The following is a 17,356-nucleotide window of genomic DNA, read 5'->3' on the forward strand; positions in this document are numbered from 1 at the left end:
ATCCCTCTGGAGCCTCGACAGGGCCTTACAGGATAAACGGTGCTTCCTCTCAGTGGCTATCTGGAGATACAGTAATGATGCATGCTCTGCTACTGATCGATAATGGACTTTTATGGTGGACACTTATTTTTTTGTTTCTCCCTATTCTCCCCTTGTTCTTATTATTATCCTTTCGGCTATCAATGCATTATATTCGGGTCAATTTTAATCCCTGCTTAAATGAGCACACTACTGACTATGCCATTATAGAAAATTATACTATCATCGTTGGGTTCATCAAAAAAAATGTATGGGTGGAAAATAAAGGGCAGAGTAAAAAAAATGAGGGCTGGTTTGATTCGGCCTGTACCAAGGCCTATTCCAGTCTTAAACATGCACTAAATACTACTGATAAGGACCCGAAACTAATTAGCGATTTAAGAAGGAATTACAAGAAGGCACTCAAGAAAAGGAAGGACATCATAAAACAGGAAGCATGGAACCTCTCTGCATGAGGCTTCCATGAGCTGGGATACTGCTGCTTTTTGGAAAGCTGTTAACGCCCCTTTTTTTAAGTGATACTATTAAGGCCAGAATAGAGATTGCAATATCAGAAGAGGAATGGATAGCACATTTTGCCCAGCTGTATAGTGATCGATTCAAACTAGGCCCTGTATTAGAGGAAATGGTATTAGTAACTGAGATCCTATCCCCTCCCCAAATAATAGAAATGGGCTTCACTTTAAATGAAGTTAGTTGAGCCATTAAAACTAGTAAAGGGGGAAAGGCACCAGGCCCGGACGGTGTTCCCGTCGACCTGTATAAAAACAATGTGGCATTATGGGGACCGTTGCTTACGCACCTATTTAATGCCTGCTGTTCGAAAGGACTGTTAAAATCGTGGTATGATTCTACCATTGTCCCTATATTCAAAAAGGCAGATAGGGCAAGTCCTAAATGCTATCGCCCGATATCCCTACTAGACTCCACTATCAAGATAATCGGATGGATAATCCTAGATAGATTACAGCTTTGGGCGGAGGAAGAATCAATAATTAGCGACCTCCAGTATGGATTCCGGAAGGGTCTCGGTACTGTAGATCAGGGTCTCAATTTGCATATTATTACAGATAAATATACTAAAGCTAAGGGAGGGACGCTGTTTTTAACCGTTATTGATCCGACTTCGGCGTTCGACTGTGTTACACATTCAAAGCTTTGGATGATTATGGACACGCTTGGAGTAGACGGGCACATAGTCAATTTTCTTAGGCAACTCTATTCTGAGGCTAGAGCTAAGGTTAGATATGGTAAAAATGGAGAGTGCACTAGGGCGTTTCCCATTGCAAGAGGGGTAAGACAAGGCTGCGTACTCGCTCCCTTTCTGTTTACCCTCTATATTAATGACCTAGAAAACATTCTGTTAAAGGAGTGCAGGGACTTGCCATTGGTAGCCACAAGATCTGTACCTGCACTCCTATATGCCGATGATGCGGTGTTAATGGCTCTGACACCCATAGCTATGCAAAAAGCAGTCACGTCCTTCTCATCTTTTATGACAAATCTGGACCTTACGATAAATTGCTCAAAAACCTTCACCATGCACTGTGGCCCCGGGGCCAATAAAATGAAGAAACCATCTTATATTAATTCAAAGCCCTTGGAGAATGTCCCGACATTTCCCTATCTGGGACTATTATTTGATAAATCTGGCTCATGGGGAAATGCCGTAAAAGTTAGAAAGCAATTATTTGCTAAATCCCTAATGGCTTTGACAAAATTTAGCAGAAAGCTGGGCAGGAGTCCGCCCGGAGAATTACTAAGTATATACAGGGCAACCTGTGTATCTATTGCAATGTATGGCGCAGGAATTTGGGTGTACTCGAATGTAAGTACATTACAGATGGCGGAAAATACATTCTTGAGATACCTCCTAGCGGTTCCATCCACTACTTCTACATTTATGTCACTCCGAACTTGGCCTAAGATATAATCAAAATCCAACCTGTTCTTTTGTGGCATACGGTTTGGACAACTGAAGAGTGTACTTGTAACCGCACTGTTTTAAAGGATGCCATGAGTGCTGAAAAGGTAAACAAAATAAGATGGCTTCACTATATAAAAATGTTTCTTACGTCAATAGGCCACCAGGATTATTTTAGTGATCCCCCTTTGTTGTGTCAGGTTCCCAGAAAGGCCCTAAAAACGTGTTGTATGGAGCATTTAAAGGATCTTAGATTAAGTACGGAATTGACAAAAACAACTGTGGTAGCACATCATCTTATATTGACCTCTGACAAAATACAGCCCTATGCTACACTTTCTATGTCGGACTTTGATAGGTTTTTACTTACCTGTTTTAGATTAAATATTGCGCATAGACTTTTAAGCTTTCTGAAGATAAATGTTTGGACTAGATCACTCCCGAAATGTCCACATGACGATCAGTCAATTCAGTCATGTATTCATATTCTGTTTTTTTTTGTGTACATTTATACAATACCTAGAACAAGATGGATAGTCCCACTATTAAAGGGCTGGAATTAAGACAATGTCGCCCAGCTTTTTTGGCTATTCAGAAATTGGATACAGTTTACACTGTTGCCTCAGTCTCCGCCTTTTTAAAAGCAGTTTTCAGATTTAGGAAAACTATTATAATATGAAAGTTAATGTGTAATCTCACTATGAAGTTTTTAACTGATGTACACTGGTTTTTCCTGTTATGTGATTTTGTAATAATAATTGTACTTTTATGGTTATTCTTTTTCTACAATAACCGAATAAAATTTTAATGAATGAAGTTGAGTGTAGCAGAGGACAGATAATAGTTGAAGACAAGTTACATGTCAGACATCATTTGACATCTTGGTGTAATGTCTGGCAAAATCATCGAGCAAGTGTCTGATGGGAAAGCTACTGAACATTCCTTGTCTCAGGACGATCAAGCAGATGCCGCATCTTTGAGCCATTAGTGGGATCAGTTATCTGTTCTGCTTCCCGGACAGTGTGCTGCCGCTCTCTGATGAATTGCTCCAAGTTTGGAACTGCGATCAGTTTAGGTGAACGTCTTTTCCCTGCCGCCGACGTGTTCAAAGTGTGTTCCCAACATTACTCTGCTCTGCTTCCCTGCCTCTCAGTCAAGGACCTGAGAATTGCCTGGAGGCCTCTAGCCAATCCCAGTTATCCTGTGGCGTATTGAAGAACCATGCCTTGCCTCCAGCCAACACACGCAGTCTCGTAGGGGAGAGCAAGGAGTATTGGATATCTAGCTGTTGTATTTGCTGCTTCACTGCTAGAAAGGCGTTGCGTTGGCATTGTACCCCTAGGATATAATTTGGGAAAAACATCACGTGCTTTCTCAAGTCTGATCTATTGTAGCGTCTGTGTATCACATAGAATTGAGTTTCTGTCATGGAAGTGTAGGACCTTGAAAATTAGCAGTCAGGGGCTCAAGCACGGTGTGGGTCTCCTTGAGGGAATGCAATGCGCCCTTTCAATAGTGAAGAATGATGACTGGGAGGATGCCGGTAGTAGCTCTCTGAGCCCCCGCTCAGTAAATGCCACTGCATCCTGGCATTCCGCCCACTCTGGAAGGCCATTTAGGCAAACATTGTTGTGCCTCATGCGCCCCTCTGCATCCTCCACCCTGTTCTCCTGGTGACGACTTCTTGCTTCACAGACCCACAACTGTTTTTCCACTGCCAGGCTGCATCACCGATAGAGTTTGCTCTGTGGCTGCTACTCGGTCCTACCGCTTTCTGTGGTCAGCTTGAAGCAGTGTGAGGTCTGCCGCCACACCATCCATTTTAGATTCCAATGAGACCCGAGCGTTCAGTAGCGTCCAGCATGTTGTTAAATCTGTCCCCAGGAGGGGGGGGGGTCTAATCTGGGAGTCCAGTTGTTCTGGTTACTCTATTGAAGAAGAGCCTGAGCATGTTATAGCGTTAACGCTGCAGGTGTGACCCATTCTTATATCACCCGTGATGCACTAGCCTCCGTGAACGCGTACACTTTTTTTCACACTGACAACGTGGACAATGGAGCCCATCTCCCCTATAGCTAAACCAGGTAGCTCAATCGGGCATCAGACAAAATAATTCAGTCTCAGTACGTTGAGAGAGAAGAGAAGGAGAAACATGAATAGAGGGAGGATGCGGGAAGAGACAACAGGAGAGACGAAAGGAAGTTTGTCTAAAGACAGACTGCGTAGGTGACGTCCAAGGAGGGAATCCCGTCCTATCTCCCTTGTAGCTAAACCAGGTAGCTCCTTCGGGCATCGGACAAATTAGCTAGATCTCAATTGACGTGGGGAAATTCACAGATAAATAGGGTGGGGACTAAGGGCCAGGAAAGGTGAGGGCAAAGGTAGGTAGCATGAAAGTGGAGAAGAGTAGAGCGGAGGGGGGTAGGGGGTGGGGGAGGAGAGAGATAAGGTCAGGAGAGACGCAGGAGGGTTTGTTGCGGCCGTCACTTTAGACGTTGTCTAGCTTCTTAAGCGATACTAATTGCAATTGTTTCTGTCGGAGTTCTTTGCGCAACATTCCCAAGGGGAATGTTGCCATGCTCTAATAACTGTGTAAACTTTGTAAGGATGTAACCTGTAACTATGATCTGATGCTCATGTAAAGCGCTCTGATGCCTCCGGGTCTAGCCAGCGCTATATAAAACCTTTAAAATAAAATTAAAAAATGTAAACAGTTAGCTGGATTAGAACATAATTACCACTACGCACCAGATATTTGTGTTTCAGTACCGTTCCTAATGCTCTGGGCTGTGCAGGTGTCGATGCAATATATTACAGTATCCAGGGGATCGTGCCATTGTATGCAAATGAGAACGCAGCACGGTGAAGGCAGTCTTATTCAGCGGTGTACAGCATGGTGTACAGTCAGGGGAAATATTTACCATGCGGTAGATGCTGTGTGAAAAAGAGTTTTGATCCACTAAGGGAGATCCTTCCAATGTCTACTCCCCGGTGGGTACCTCAGTAGGAGAGCGAGATGTAGGCCCTCACCTGCCGGATCGCTCTTCGAGGTCCCAATCAGAAGCTGCAAGTGCCACAACATCTACTTACAGGGCCTCAGTTTTATGATCTGCAGCTCCACCTATCGGGCAGCCAGCCATGACAAGCGCACTAGGTGTGGCTGTAGAGTCCATTCAATCCCTATCAGCACGTTCTGTAGATCCACAGCAGTCAGGGAAGGGGGCCGCCCTCCAGGCCGTGGCCCACCTCAGTTCCCGTCCAGGCTACAACCACGGGCTGCAGTATCGCCGTATAGCCGCTCTCCTCCAATCAGTGTAAGCAGTGCACGGAGCATCAGCATTACGTCCGACAAATTCGCACTAGCTGAGGTGCTCTTTCCTATACCCCTGAGATTGGATGGTGGAGTTTGACCTGCAGGATGCTTATTTTCATATACTGTTCTGCAGGCCCCAATGCGCTACCTTTGGGTTCACAGTGGGCCAGGAGCATTTGCAGTTATCAATGTTTCCTTTTAGCCTCACCAGTGCCCTTCTGGTGTTCACGAAAGTGATGGCAGTGGTTGCAGAACACCTTCTGAAATGGGGTACTAGTCTTTCCCCCACAGGCAGTTGTCAACTACCTTCATACAATGGCAAACCTCCTAATAGTGTTGGGGTTACTATCAACATATCAAAGTTACACCGGACTCCTAAGGTTCCCACTTTGATCGAAGCCATTCTGGATATGGTACGGTTTCATGCCTTCCTCCTGAGCGGAAGATCCACGACATTCATTCCATTATCCCAGTATTTCAGCCTCTGTCCCGTATCTTAGTGCGGAAGTCTTTGGCTGCTGGATATGCTGCATGTGGACCTGAAGTCCCATGGGAATCTGTTAGATTGTATCCACATTTCAGAAGAGACTGCTAATGATCTTCAGTGTTGGCTGCTGTACTGCAGTTTTGTCAGTTGCAGACCCCTCTTCTCACTCCAGCCAGATCAAACAGTGGTGACTGCATCACTTCTGAATTGGGAAGCCATCTGGGAGCGCCTTGAGACATCTTGTCTCAGGTGGAAGCTTGACTCCACCTCAGTTTGTTGGAGTTAAGAGCAATTTATTTTGATGTTAAAAGCTGGTGCAGTTGCTTACGTCCACTCCACTGCCATGTGGAGGTGACTTGACCACCAGGGAATTTCTCTAGTGGTAAACCACCTGGTGGGATAGCTAAACTTTAGGCCACACAAACTGAGCGGCCAACGCCTAGCGGCTGATGAATGGCAGTTGCACCCGGAGGTGGCACACAGCGTCTTTTATCAGTGGGGAAAACCCTTGCTTCATCTTCTTGCCATGCTTTGAACACTCAGTGTTGAAACATTTGCAAGTTAGAGTTCCCAGGGAGCCTCTCTCGGAGACACATTCCACCTAGAGTGAAGCGTTGAACTCCTGCTGGCCTTCCTGCTGCTGCTTTTCCTTCCCTGAGTGCTGAAGATGATCAGGAACGACTGAGCCGAGGTCACTCTAGTGGCACTGGATTAGGTTAGTAGAGTCTGGGCATGAGAACTTTCTTCCGACAAAGCTGCCTTTTGGGGGATCTTTCGCAGCAGCAGGGCCGGGTGCCCCACCGAGGCCTGTGCAATCTGTATATCCATGCGTGGAGATTGAGCGGACGCACTGGACTGCACTTGACATTACCCCTCGGGTCATTGATGTTTTGTCTCTGAGACATCCCTCTATGAAAACGCTGTATGGCAGTCGTTGGGACGAATTTGTGGCTTGTTACGGCAGTTGAAAAATTGATCTACTGCGAGCCAGGTTGTCTGATGTTTTGCTGTTTGTTTTGTCCCTGTCACTTTTCCAGCAAGGATCTGCTCTGGGCACTGTGAAGGGCTATTTATCAGCGCTTTTGTTTTTTTGTCGGTGATGAACCATTCTTTCTTTAAATCACCTAATGTAATGAGATTTTTGAAAGGTTTGAAACACTTGTTTCTGCCAAAATCCTTTGTATTGCCACAGTGGGACTTGAATTTAGTCCTCACTTTTTTGACGTGCACCCATTTTGAGTACCTGCACTATTTCCATTAGGACTTCTGATGTTTGTTTATTTATTTATTTATTTATTTATTTATTTATTCAAAGTTTTATATAGCGCGAACAGGATCCTTACAGATATCAGAGCGCTTCACAAAGACAGGGAAGGGGCAGTAGGAGTCAACAGAGATAATGGGAACAGTATAATAGTCAATAACATGGTAATAACATGGATAATAAAAACATACATAAAACCAATCCATATACAATCAGGTAAGGAAGTAATATAGGACAGCACAAGTCATTGATCCCACTACAGAGCCTTTCTCATCCCAGTAATATTGACTAGTTGTGAGAGCAGCTCTTGCCGTCAACCCACAGTATAGAGCATTCTTCCTACATAAGCTGGTGTTGAAGACCTGATCTTCCTTTCTGCCGAAAGTGGCCTCTCCATTTCATGTCAGACAGGCTATCGCCCCTCTGGTTTTCTTTGCTTCACCTCTTCCTTCTATGGAAGAACCAAGACTCCTTCGTTTAGACCCTAAGGGAGCACTAAGCTTTTATATAAATTGTAACAAAGGACATTGAGTTAACAATTAGCTTTTTGTATTCTCTGGCAAATAGGGCTAGGCAGTGTAAAAACGTCCTCTTTCCATATGGGTTGTTCTCTGCTTTAAGATCTGCTACACACTGGTTAAGAAGCAGCATCCAGAAGTCTTATGGGCTCTTTTCACCAGAGCCAACGTTTTTACCACTGTCCTGGCACATGGAATGCCTGTCCTGGATATTTGTCATGCGGCTACGCAGTCTTCAATACAGATTTTCACGACTCAGTTCTGCTTCAAGTCAGACCTTTAGAAAGGCGTTTTACTTGCTTGGTGTTACAAGACTTTTTGGTTTGAGCCATTTCACAGACCCACCACCTGAAGAGGGATTGCGATGGTGTTTATTCACAAAGTAATGAATCTGCAGTTGGATATCCTTCTGAAGAACCAAATTGCTTACCTTTATTTACTTTATTTCTGATGGGTGCTCTGTCTAACCCCAGATTCCTTAATGATCCTTCATTCATCCTCGTTTTGCCACTTGCTGATAGGCTCTGCATCTGAGGTCGCAGATAGCTCAAGAAATCAATTGACCAGCAGCACTTATGTATAGGAATTACATGCGGCTCAGTCTATAAATTCTGGGGCAAATGACATTGGTGCAGAGCCACATGACTCCACCCACCGGTGTGCAGGAGTACTTCTTTGAAGTTTGTGAATCCAGTCTAGTGCCTTGTCAATATTCACAAAGAGAGTAATCCACAGCTAGATTGAGCATCCACCAGAAATATTGTTACCAAAGGTAAGTAACTTGTTCTTCATTTTTTTTTTGATTGCCTTAGTTATGAATAATATAAAGCCAAGCATTTTGCATTTTGATATGTATAACAGCTACTGTAACAATATTTTCCATTTGATGTGGCAACATTTCAACTGACCAGAGAATAGAGCTCATTGGCCAGTCTAACCCCTCTCCTGCACATAGCCTCAAAACACATTGGACATTTAAAGGCCTCTTCCGTTTGTATAAAGTGCCGTAGCTGTATTGATATTAAAAATGAAAACATTAATTTGACCTTTTCTTTTTTTTTTTTTAAGTTCCCTTAAATTGCTAGAACGAAAATGGGTCGGTCCAACTCGAGATCGCATTCTTCGAGATCGAAGTCCAGATCACGCTCCAGTTCAAGATCACGGTCAAGATCGCATTCCAGGAAAAAACGATACAGGTGACATAATCCACTAGCATTAGTGACTGAATAGTTTTTTACGTGCCATTGTTTATTTATTTTTATTTCTCTGGTTAAAAGTTAATTAGCACTAGGAACAAAGTCAGGTGTAAAGATATTGTGACGCAAACTGTCTTTTCCAATCATAATGGCATTCATTGCTGCTCCTCTTTGTATCCTAATCATTGATTCGTTTAGAGGGCCGACCAATGAATGTCTACACATACATTTACTTTGATCAGATAGCCGTGATTTGCCGAAGTCAACCTGAAACCGACAATGTGGAGAGCAAATCTGAAACCATTTATAACTTTAAGCACTTATTCAGCATAGCATTCTGCTTTACTTACATCTGTATGTAGATCACTTTTGTACATTTTTACATGACGGTTTCCGGGTTTAAAACATTTTGTTTGTAGAACTCTTGGCAATGCATTTCCTCTGTTCTATAGGTAAAGAATACCACACAACTCCAACTTTTCCTAATACTTTCCTCACAGATTCTGTGACTCAAATCACTACTTTGTTACAACTGCTCCTATGATTTGAGGTCAGTAAGCTAATCCTGCTGATCAAAGTGGTAGGAAGTGAGGAACAAAAACTTGCTTTGTCTACACCTGCAAAAGCATGTTCTGGAACATTTAAAAAACTGGATTTCACATAGATTCACATGCTTGAATAATTCTGTCTTGTCAGGCTCGGAATACCTGGTATTTTGACATAGCAGTAAACCATATGAGAATGCCTTCCTGCAAAAAACAGTAATGTGTTCTTAAAAGCACATTGACCTCAAAACTGCTCACAGTTGATCGATTGAGACCAATGTGCTTGGCAGTCCACTCCCTGTAAAATCCACCGTAACTCACGTTTCTGCTGCTTGTCACATGTGAGGTAGTCATTAGTCAGAGTTCTGCTTTATTTCTCTCTTTTGCTCTCTCCAGAGTTGTTTTTATTTCCAAATCTTCTTTATTGCCATTTTAACTAAAATGAACAATACAACATTGAGCCCAGTTAAAAACCAAGGCATCACACACCGGGACAATTTGATATCTTTCTCCCCCCTGACCCTCCCCTGACCCCGCCCGATTTTCACCATTTCTGGAAGGCTCTGACAGGGCCCTCTGTTCTCGAACGGCAACCGTCTCTAGGGCACCACAAATGTTACCTCTAGTCATACCAGTGTACCCAAATTCTGACCCATTTTTGAAGGCAGCCTTAGTCTTCATAGACAACCCTCTAGGGAAGGTGATGGCTTCCTCCCAGTCCTCGCCTTCGATACCTCCCAGATTGTGTGCCCAGCGCTCACGTAAGTGTCAGGACCTCCGGTGTGTTCTGGAGTATTTTCTCATATGTCTGTGACTTGCGCTGCATATATTCGTCAAGGAACCTGTCCTCTAGGGTTGAGGACTCTAGGAGTACAGTGCCCCTCGGCAGCACCACCTTCCATGCATCTCTGACCTGCAGATAGCAATATGTTTCTACAGGTGCTAACTGATAGTCTTGCTGTAAGTCTATAAAGGGAACGATGTCACCCTGTTGCCATAAGTGCCCCACGCTGAAGATGCTGATTAGGTCCCACTTATCAAACCCCGGGAGGCGTCCCAATGCGACTGTGTTCCAAAGGGGCATGGCCTGTGTGATCTTCCCCCCCCAGCCCAGGGTATAAGTGGCTATGTGGCAGATGTCAACCACTATGGCTATTGGTCCTTTACGTTTCAAGCACTTGGGCGGTCCATAGCGTGCCCTTAGATTACTACCCGTTGCTATCCAGAGTTGTTAGTCATAATTTTATTAATTCCCCCTGGTTTTCTTGGACCAGGCTCTGCTACTCCTTAAGAGCTGTTGCTGGCTTTTTATCTGGGCCACTAGTTACATTTCGCCTTCTATTTCATCCACTCCTTTGAAGGAGAAGAACGTTCTCTTTCCAAAGCATTGACCACCTGTGCCAAAGCACATTTTTACCAATGATCGTAATTAGCAGTGCCTACTTTGTCTTTTTCCTAAACATAAGTTGGTATCTCGAGTTATTAAAGTTGGAATTTTCAGGTGCCTTCCAAAGAGGATTGTTCAAAGATAACTGTTTCATCTGTAACTGCCCACCCTGAGATAGTGTCAGAAAGCAACTAGGGATGCACACAAGATGGCACAAAAATCCACCACTTACAAAATCAATATTTTTCCTACCTAAATAATAATCTTAAACTTAGTACCTCCTGCTGAGGTCCAAGAGACAAACAGACAGCAGGTGTTTTATCTGCCTAGTTGCACTCTCCAACTGTTGGCTTTCTATTTATTTACTGAGGTCACAGGATCCCTGTTATCACCTTCACTGTTGATGACACTGTCCCTTCTCTCCCTGTCGAGTGCCATGTAATTTCTGTCTTGTCTGATGCTGACAACAACTCAAAAGACTGCATTGTATTGCTGAAACTGCCCTCCTTGGCCTGACTCATCAGTGACTGTCTGTTGCACAGCCTGTTGGTGCCTCATGGGCAGATTGTTGCATCAACGTCACCCTTGTTTATTGTTTTTTCGGGTTGATAGCAAATCGTACAAACGAGACATGTTGCATTTATATTGTTGTTGTAGCTCCCAAGAGGCAGAGTGCTGTGGCGTACTACAAATTACGTTCTACACAGAAGAACAGTGCCGAAAGCAAGTTCCCATACATCAACATGCAAGTGTCAGTCCAATTGAACGCAACCACAGGAGAAGATTTGATACCAACATAGTAGCCCACCAAGAGGACCAAAAACATCTGCAGCGAGAAATAGTCAAACTATTCCAGTTTGGAATAATACAACAATCAAAGAAACCCAAGCCCCCGGCCCCCCATTCTGCACATACATTGTGTTTTGTCAGGTGAGCACATGATTAAACTAGTCAATGTAGCAGTTTTAGATCTTGGAACTAAGTGAACAGGGAAAGGCCAGATGCCCTGAGGGTGCCATGTGATTACCTGAGGCCCTGGTAATCTGTCGTCCCCACCCCATCCTCTAATTGGCATCCTTGTCAAACATGGCAGAAAGTCATGTTATCCAGTATTGGGGTTTCTTTCATAGATTCACATGCCTGATGCATTCCCCATCGAGATGGGAGTCCCACTGTATAATAAACACGCAGTATTCCAGAACAGCCATAGGCTACAATGGCCCTGAGCCTTGTTATCATAACCTATCTATAACCTTTTTTTCAAAAAAGGACCAAATGCTGAAAGCAGCCAATCGGCTATTAGCACCTTCTAGAATCTTCTCAGCAGAGGCAGTTTCCCTCAGATTTTCACTGCACGCGGGAGTGAAGGGAGTCTCCCTGAGCTCTGCTAAGTTTTTGTTCTACCTTTCAGGTTTTTTCATCAAAACTCTGCTCATTATGTCTGTCAAAATAGGGCTCTTTAAACACTGCAAGACCTGTGGCAAGAAGAGGGTTCACATTGATGATCCTCACAAGGACTGCATCTATTGCCTCCATCCATCCCATGAGGTAAAGCAGTGTAAAATCTGTTGCGCTTTCTCTAGCAAGACCTTGATCGACTGAGAAGGAAGATTGCTTCTGTGGTTACAATCCACCAAGCACCACGAGTCGTCTGATGACAATGATGGTTCGCCTAGATCTCACAAAAGATCCAGGTCTGAGGAAAAAGGCTCTGGAGAGGGCAAAACACACCTTATACCCTCTCCAGATAGCAAGGGTTCAAGCAAGGAGAAGCCTTCTACAGTCCTACATCTGACCTGCAGAACTATCTTTCTTAAAGGTCAGAAAGGGGGTCCATATTTTGTCAAAATGCAACTGAGTATCCTTCACAGTTGCTGTTAGGGTCTCCATACCATAACGTAGAAATTCCAGATCTTTGTCCACCACAATTGCATAGTAGGGATTTCGGGACCTTCCAACGAAAGGCAATCACCAAGCATGCTGACACAAAACCATTCAATGGCACTATAGAGATCAATTCCTTACATTTCATATTCATAAAGTGATTAAAAAATAAGTAGCTGCTTGTCTCAAACGAGCTGATTGTAGGATTATGCGTAAAATGGACATCTATGACCGACGTCAAGCTACAAAACTTTTCAAAGTATTTCGTCTTTGTCACCTCGTACAGTAGATGTGGTCCTACCCTTATTTGTGGTCACAATTAACTACTTGTGGCTATAATGGAATCTGAGCTGCCCTAGGATGGCAAGTCTTTTTAAACACTGATGGCATTAAAACTCTTGAAACATGCTACGCATGACTTTATAAGGTTTCTATAGAAGGGTTTACCTCTGAGCCGTATATAGTCTAATTGAAGTCACAAATGATTTGATTCAGGGACTAAAAGCTCAAAGTTATTTGAACATCTTACTGTCAATGCTGCTGAAAGTACTTATACAAGTAAGTATGTCTTTTCAAAGTCCAAAGGCGTGTTATAACCAAATCCTTAGTTGTAATGTGGGATCCAAGTGCTAGTTACAAATGCTGCAGACTCTTCCTTTTTTGCGAAAACTGCATCAAATAAACTTTTCTTGTTTGTATGCTCCTGTACCAAAATAACATTTTGGTTTTGGAGAAAATAAGCCCCTTTACTTGGTCTCTTCACCTTTTTATCTAGACATTTGGTCTGCACTACCTATATGTCTGATAATTCGAGGTTACTATAGCAGTGTTAACGTGGCTATTTGTAGTAGTTTGGCGACCGATGAGTGGGCGGGAATGAAGTGAAGGGGCACTCATTGTCCCTTGGTCTCATCTTTTTTTTTTTTAACTGTGTATTTTGTTAGCTGCCTAAATTTACTATAACAAGGAATTTTTGGCATAAGAATCAAAACACATAGTCCTCACTTCTGCACATGCATTTCAGACTCATGCACGACCCTTAATTAAAAAAAACCAAAAAGACTTTGTGTAGAAGTTTGGGTTTATCATTTTATTTAGTTTTGTATCGATAATCATATACTTTTTTATGCTTCATGGGAAACACTGTATAATAGCTCGGTGCACTTTGATGACCAAGTTAGCTGGCTTCATTACCAAAATGATAAAATTAAAACCGATCTCTTAATGCCTCTTTAAACACAGTACAGCTAATTGATGGGAAATTGTAATGTTTTTATCACAAAAAGAATGTACTCGATTGTTGGCTTGATTATTCCCAAAAACATCATCTGAGATTGGAGAGCTCCTCTTTACTTCGTTGTAAAATGACAATGATACAAACAATTGAGCGGAATACAATAGCCCAAATGTTGAATCTCTGTTTTGAACTTTATTTTTCTATTGATCTCTTTACTTACCAATCATTAAATAAAATTGTAATATTTTGAATATGCACTAATTTTTCTTTTCTTTTCAACTTCAGTTCTAGGTCTCGATCTAGAACATATTCACGATCTCGCAGTAGAGAACGTATGTATAATAGGGACAATAGGGACAATAGGGACTTTAGGGACAATAGAGATTACCACAGAGATTACCGAAACAACCGAGGCATGAGGCGCCCCTATGGTTTCCGACCAATGAGAAGAGGCTTCTTTCCAGGTGGAGGTGGCGGTAGATTTATGCATCGTGGCGGCTTTAGACCTATGTGGAACAGAAGACATTCTCGCAGCCCCAGGCGTGAACGTTCACGCTCAAGGACTCCTAAGCGAAGGTCTGTATCCTCCCAGAGATCTCGCAGCAGGTCTCATCGCTCTTACAGATCTTCTAGGTCTCCAAGGTCTTCCTCATCTGGCTCCTCGTCCCAATATAGCAAATCACCTGTCCGTCCAAAAAAGCGCATCTCTCGTGAGAAGAAGGCAAAGAAATTGCGGAGTGCTCCATCGCATGATAGCCCTTTGAACACTAAATCTCATGATGAGCCTAAGGATGCATTTGAACGTGACCCTTCTGAGTCTTTGGATGAGTTTAGCAAAGCATCAGGTGTGTGTGTGGATACTTGGGCCGGCCTGTCGGCATATGATAACAGTCCTCGGTCGCCCCACAGCCCTTCCCCTGTGGCTTCCCCTTCCAGCCTGAGCTCTTCAGACTCTGATACACCTATTCTTAGTACTGCAAAGGACACTACTTCGCCACTCTCTCCCGTTGTGCAGCACAGCCCAGAGAGTATTGACAATGGATCTGCCCGTTACAGCCCCTCTCAGAACAGCCCACTGCACCATATCCCATCCAAGAGAAGTCCTGCAAAGACTGTCCCATTAGAGGAAAGCCGGACTGGTGAACTAGAGCTCTCGAAAAGTGGAAAACTTGGCAAGCGGTGAGTAGAATCTGAAATGATTGCTGCTGACCCACTTGAACTCTTATGAACTGCTCGCGCATACCCTTGATTCACTATTGAAATCACTCCTAAAATCATTTCTTGTTTTTTGTTTTGAATTATTTGCATGATTTATTATTTTTTTTTTTTTACATCTCTATCCTTTTGCTTCATTTGACGAGCAATAAGTTATGCCAGGTTTAAAATTTGTTTTGGGAGATATAATTCACAGTGCTGTAGCAATTTTGTATTCAGTGTTCTTATACCTATCAGTGAGGCAGTTAGCGAAACAACACACATTTTTAATCTCCAGTTTTTCACTGTTGATCAAGTATCTATTTACCTTCAATACTCCAACGGATTGAATTTGATAGGCTTTGTTCTTCAATTCTGACAAATTTTTGGAAGGAGCCTAATTTGAGGATCATAATGCCCTTTGTCATTTGTGAACTCAGATAGGTTCATGTGGGAAATGCGACCATTAAGAACTCCAATATTATGTATAATATCTGCTCTTGAAATTGTTGAGGAAGACGAATTATGTTCTTGCATAGTGTTCATAGTGATGTCTAGCGATATCTTTTTCCTATCAGGTCCCCAAAACATTCATTTCAGGCAGGCATCCTGAATGGGGAAGTTTGTTAATAGTGTTTCGCAGATGTGCATGTAGAGGAGATAAGATTCCCCTTTTACCTCTCTTCTTAATTGTTAAAGTAAAGTTGCACACAAATCATACATACACTTAAGTGCATACTTACAAGACTAAGCTGTACTCCAAGCCCAGTTTCCCGTTTGCTACTTATAGTTTACTGGAGCCTGCTATATGCATTTTCAACAGAATTTCTGTTGGCTATCAATACTTTTCTTCTTGTTGTATTGTGCTCCAAACTGGTTGGGAATTGAGGAATTGATTTTTGTTTTCTGTTGAAAGAAAGAGGTCACCCTTCCTCCTCCTAGTTGAGTATGCTACACTCCCCTGGACGGCGGCAACACCCTCCTCCACTATCTCCTGCACTCCTCACTCTTCTCCTTAAGAGCATTCTACATGCTCCAGCACACCTCACCAAGAGCCGAAGAAATACGTCTTTGTCACCTCCCCAACTCTGATGGAACTCCTGAATCCACTTATGAGACCGCACCATCTTCAAAACGAGCTGCATCATCTACAAAGCCATCAGCTTGGCAAACCTGCTTATTTGGTGCCAAGCTCACTGCTGGACACCAGCAGTCAGGTCATCATCAAATCAGAGACAAAAAAGTGCAGAAAAAAACTAGGCATTGGCAATGCCGGGTAGATTTGGCATTGAGTGCAAACCTTTTGGCTTGGTCAGTGCTTGTCTTGTCATGGGTTTTATAAAAACTCATTTTACAGGAAGTTGCTAGACCCTCGTCAATGTGGAATAAAAAATGCTAAAAGCAAGCAGCAGCACATGTTGACATTGTAGTCCCTGGCAGCAGAGAGAGCTACTTTGTTTGGATGTGCTCCTTGTGAAAGGTTAGAATGCCATCACTCACAGTAAAGTTAACCAAATTTCCCTATGCTGTCTGCCCCATGACCCGTTGCTCCATGATGGCTGCTGTAATAGGTGTGACAGAACGTGAAATGGGCTTGCTGAAAGCCGTCAAAAAATATATTGCATATATACTTTTAGTGAAATCAAACGGTCTTGTCTAACAGGCCCAAGAAAGCACAAGGCCATGACATTTGTACACCAAGGATCTTGAACAATGTCCCCGTATTCATTAGGATTACAGTAACCTTGCTCCAAGTAAGAAAAGAGCTGAAGATGCACCCCCTGAAAGAACACTACATGATGAGAACTAACCATTTCTTTCAATTCTCACAGCCCAGTTACTCCTCCAATGACTTGTTGACTGGATCTTTTCGTTTGAATCTGTACAGTGCTCTTCTGCTTTTCTTCTAGGATTTAGCTATACATGCATAGTATCTGAATCCCCAGTAACATCCAATTGCTGTTAATATTTTACTTATGTTGCTTGCTCTTCCTGGCTGTATGGTTGGGATTCTTCCCTTCCTGGAAATGAGCAATTGTAATTTGTTTATTTCTATTCCTAGTGGTGTTTCCATTTCTGATGGCCCACAAAAAACTTGCCTTCCTCTTCCCACATGCCATTTATGAATGGCTTTTAAGCAGATCATAAATGCCTCTGCTGCTTTCAGGGTTGTTGGTTCTTTCTTGACTGAGAGATCCCTTGTGCTTCCTCCAGCATTAGTTCTTAACAAGCAGATTAAATCCTTGTATTGCCATGGCAACTCAGTATGCTTAAATCGCTGTCTGCTTTTGGCACAATTAATGCAGTCTGGTTTGTGACCACCTATAATTTGAACAGGTTGACTCTTGGCTTGCTTTCCTTGATGATT

General features: G+C 43.0%; 1 protein-coding gene across 9 annotated transcripts in view; it reads left to right on the forward strand.

The window, feature by feature from the left end:
• The window catches only part of BCLAF1 (BCL2 associated transcription factor 1), a 366,498-nt gene that overhangs the window by 24,290 nt on the left and 324,852 nt on the right, over positions 1-17,356 (forward strand). For all 9 annotated transcript variants that reach the window (XR_013596232.1, XM_078649194.1, XM_078649198.1 and 6 more), the window contains exons 2-3: positions 8,614-8,741; positions 14,080-14,973. Coding sequence is in view for 8 of the 9 variants with exons in the window: in XM_078649194.1 (XP_078505320.1) it covers positions 8,638-8,741; positions 14,080-14,973 (998 nt within the window). In the remaining variant the exon portion in view is untranslated. The remainder of the gene's footprint in view (positions 1-8,613; positions 8,742-14,079; positions 14,974-17,356) is intronic.

Source organism: Lissotriton helveticus, chromosome 6, assembly GCF_964261635.1.
Source record: "Lissotriton helveticus chromosome 6, aLisHel1.1, whole genome shotgun sequence".
In the NCBI taxonomy this organism is placed as follows: Eukaryota; Metazoa; Chordata; class Amphibia; order Caudata; family Salamandridae; genus Lissotriton; species Lissotriton helveticus.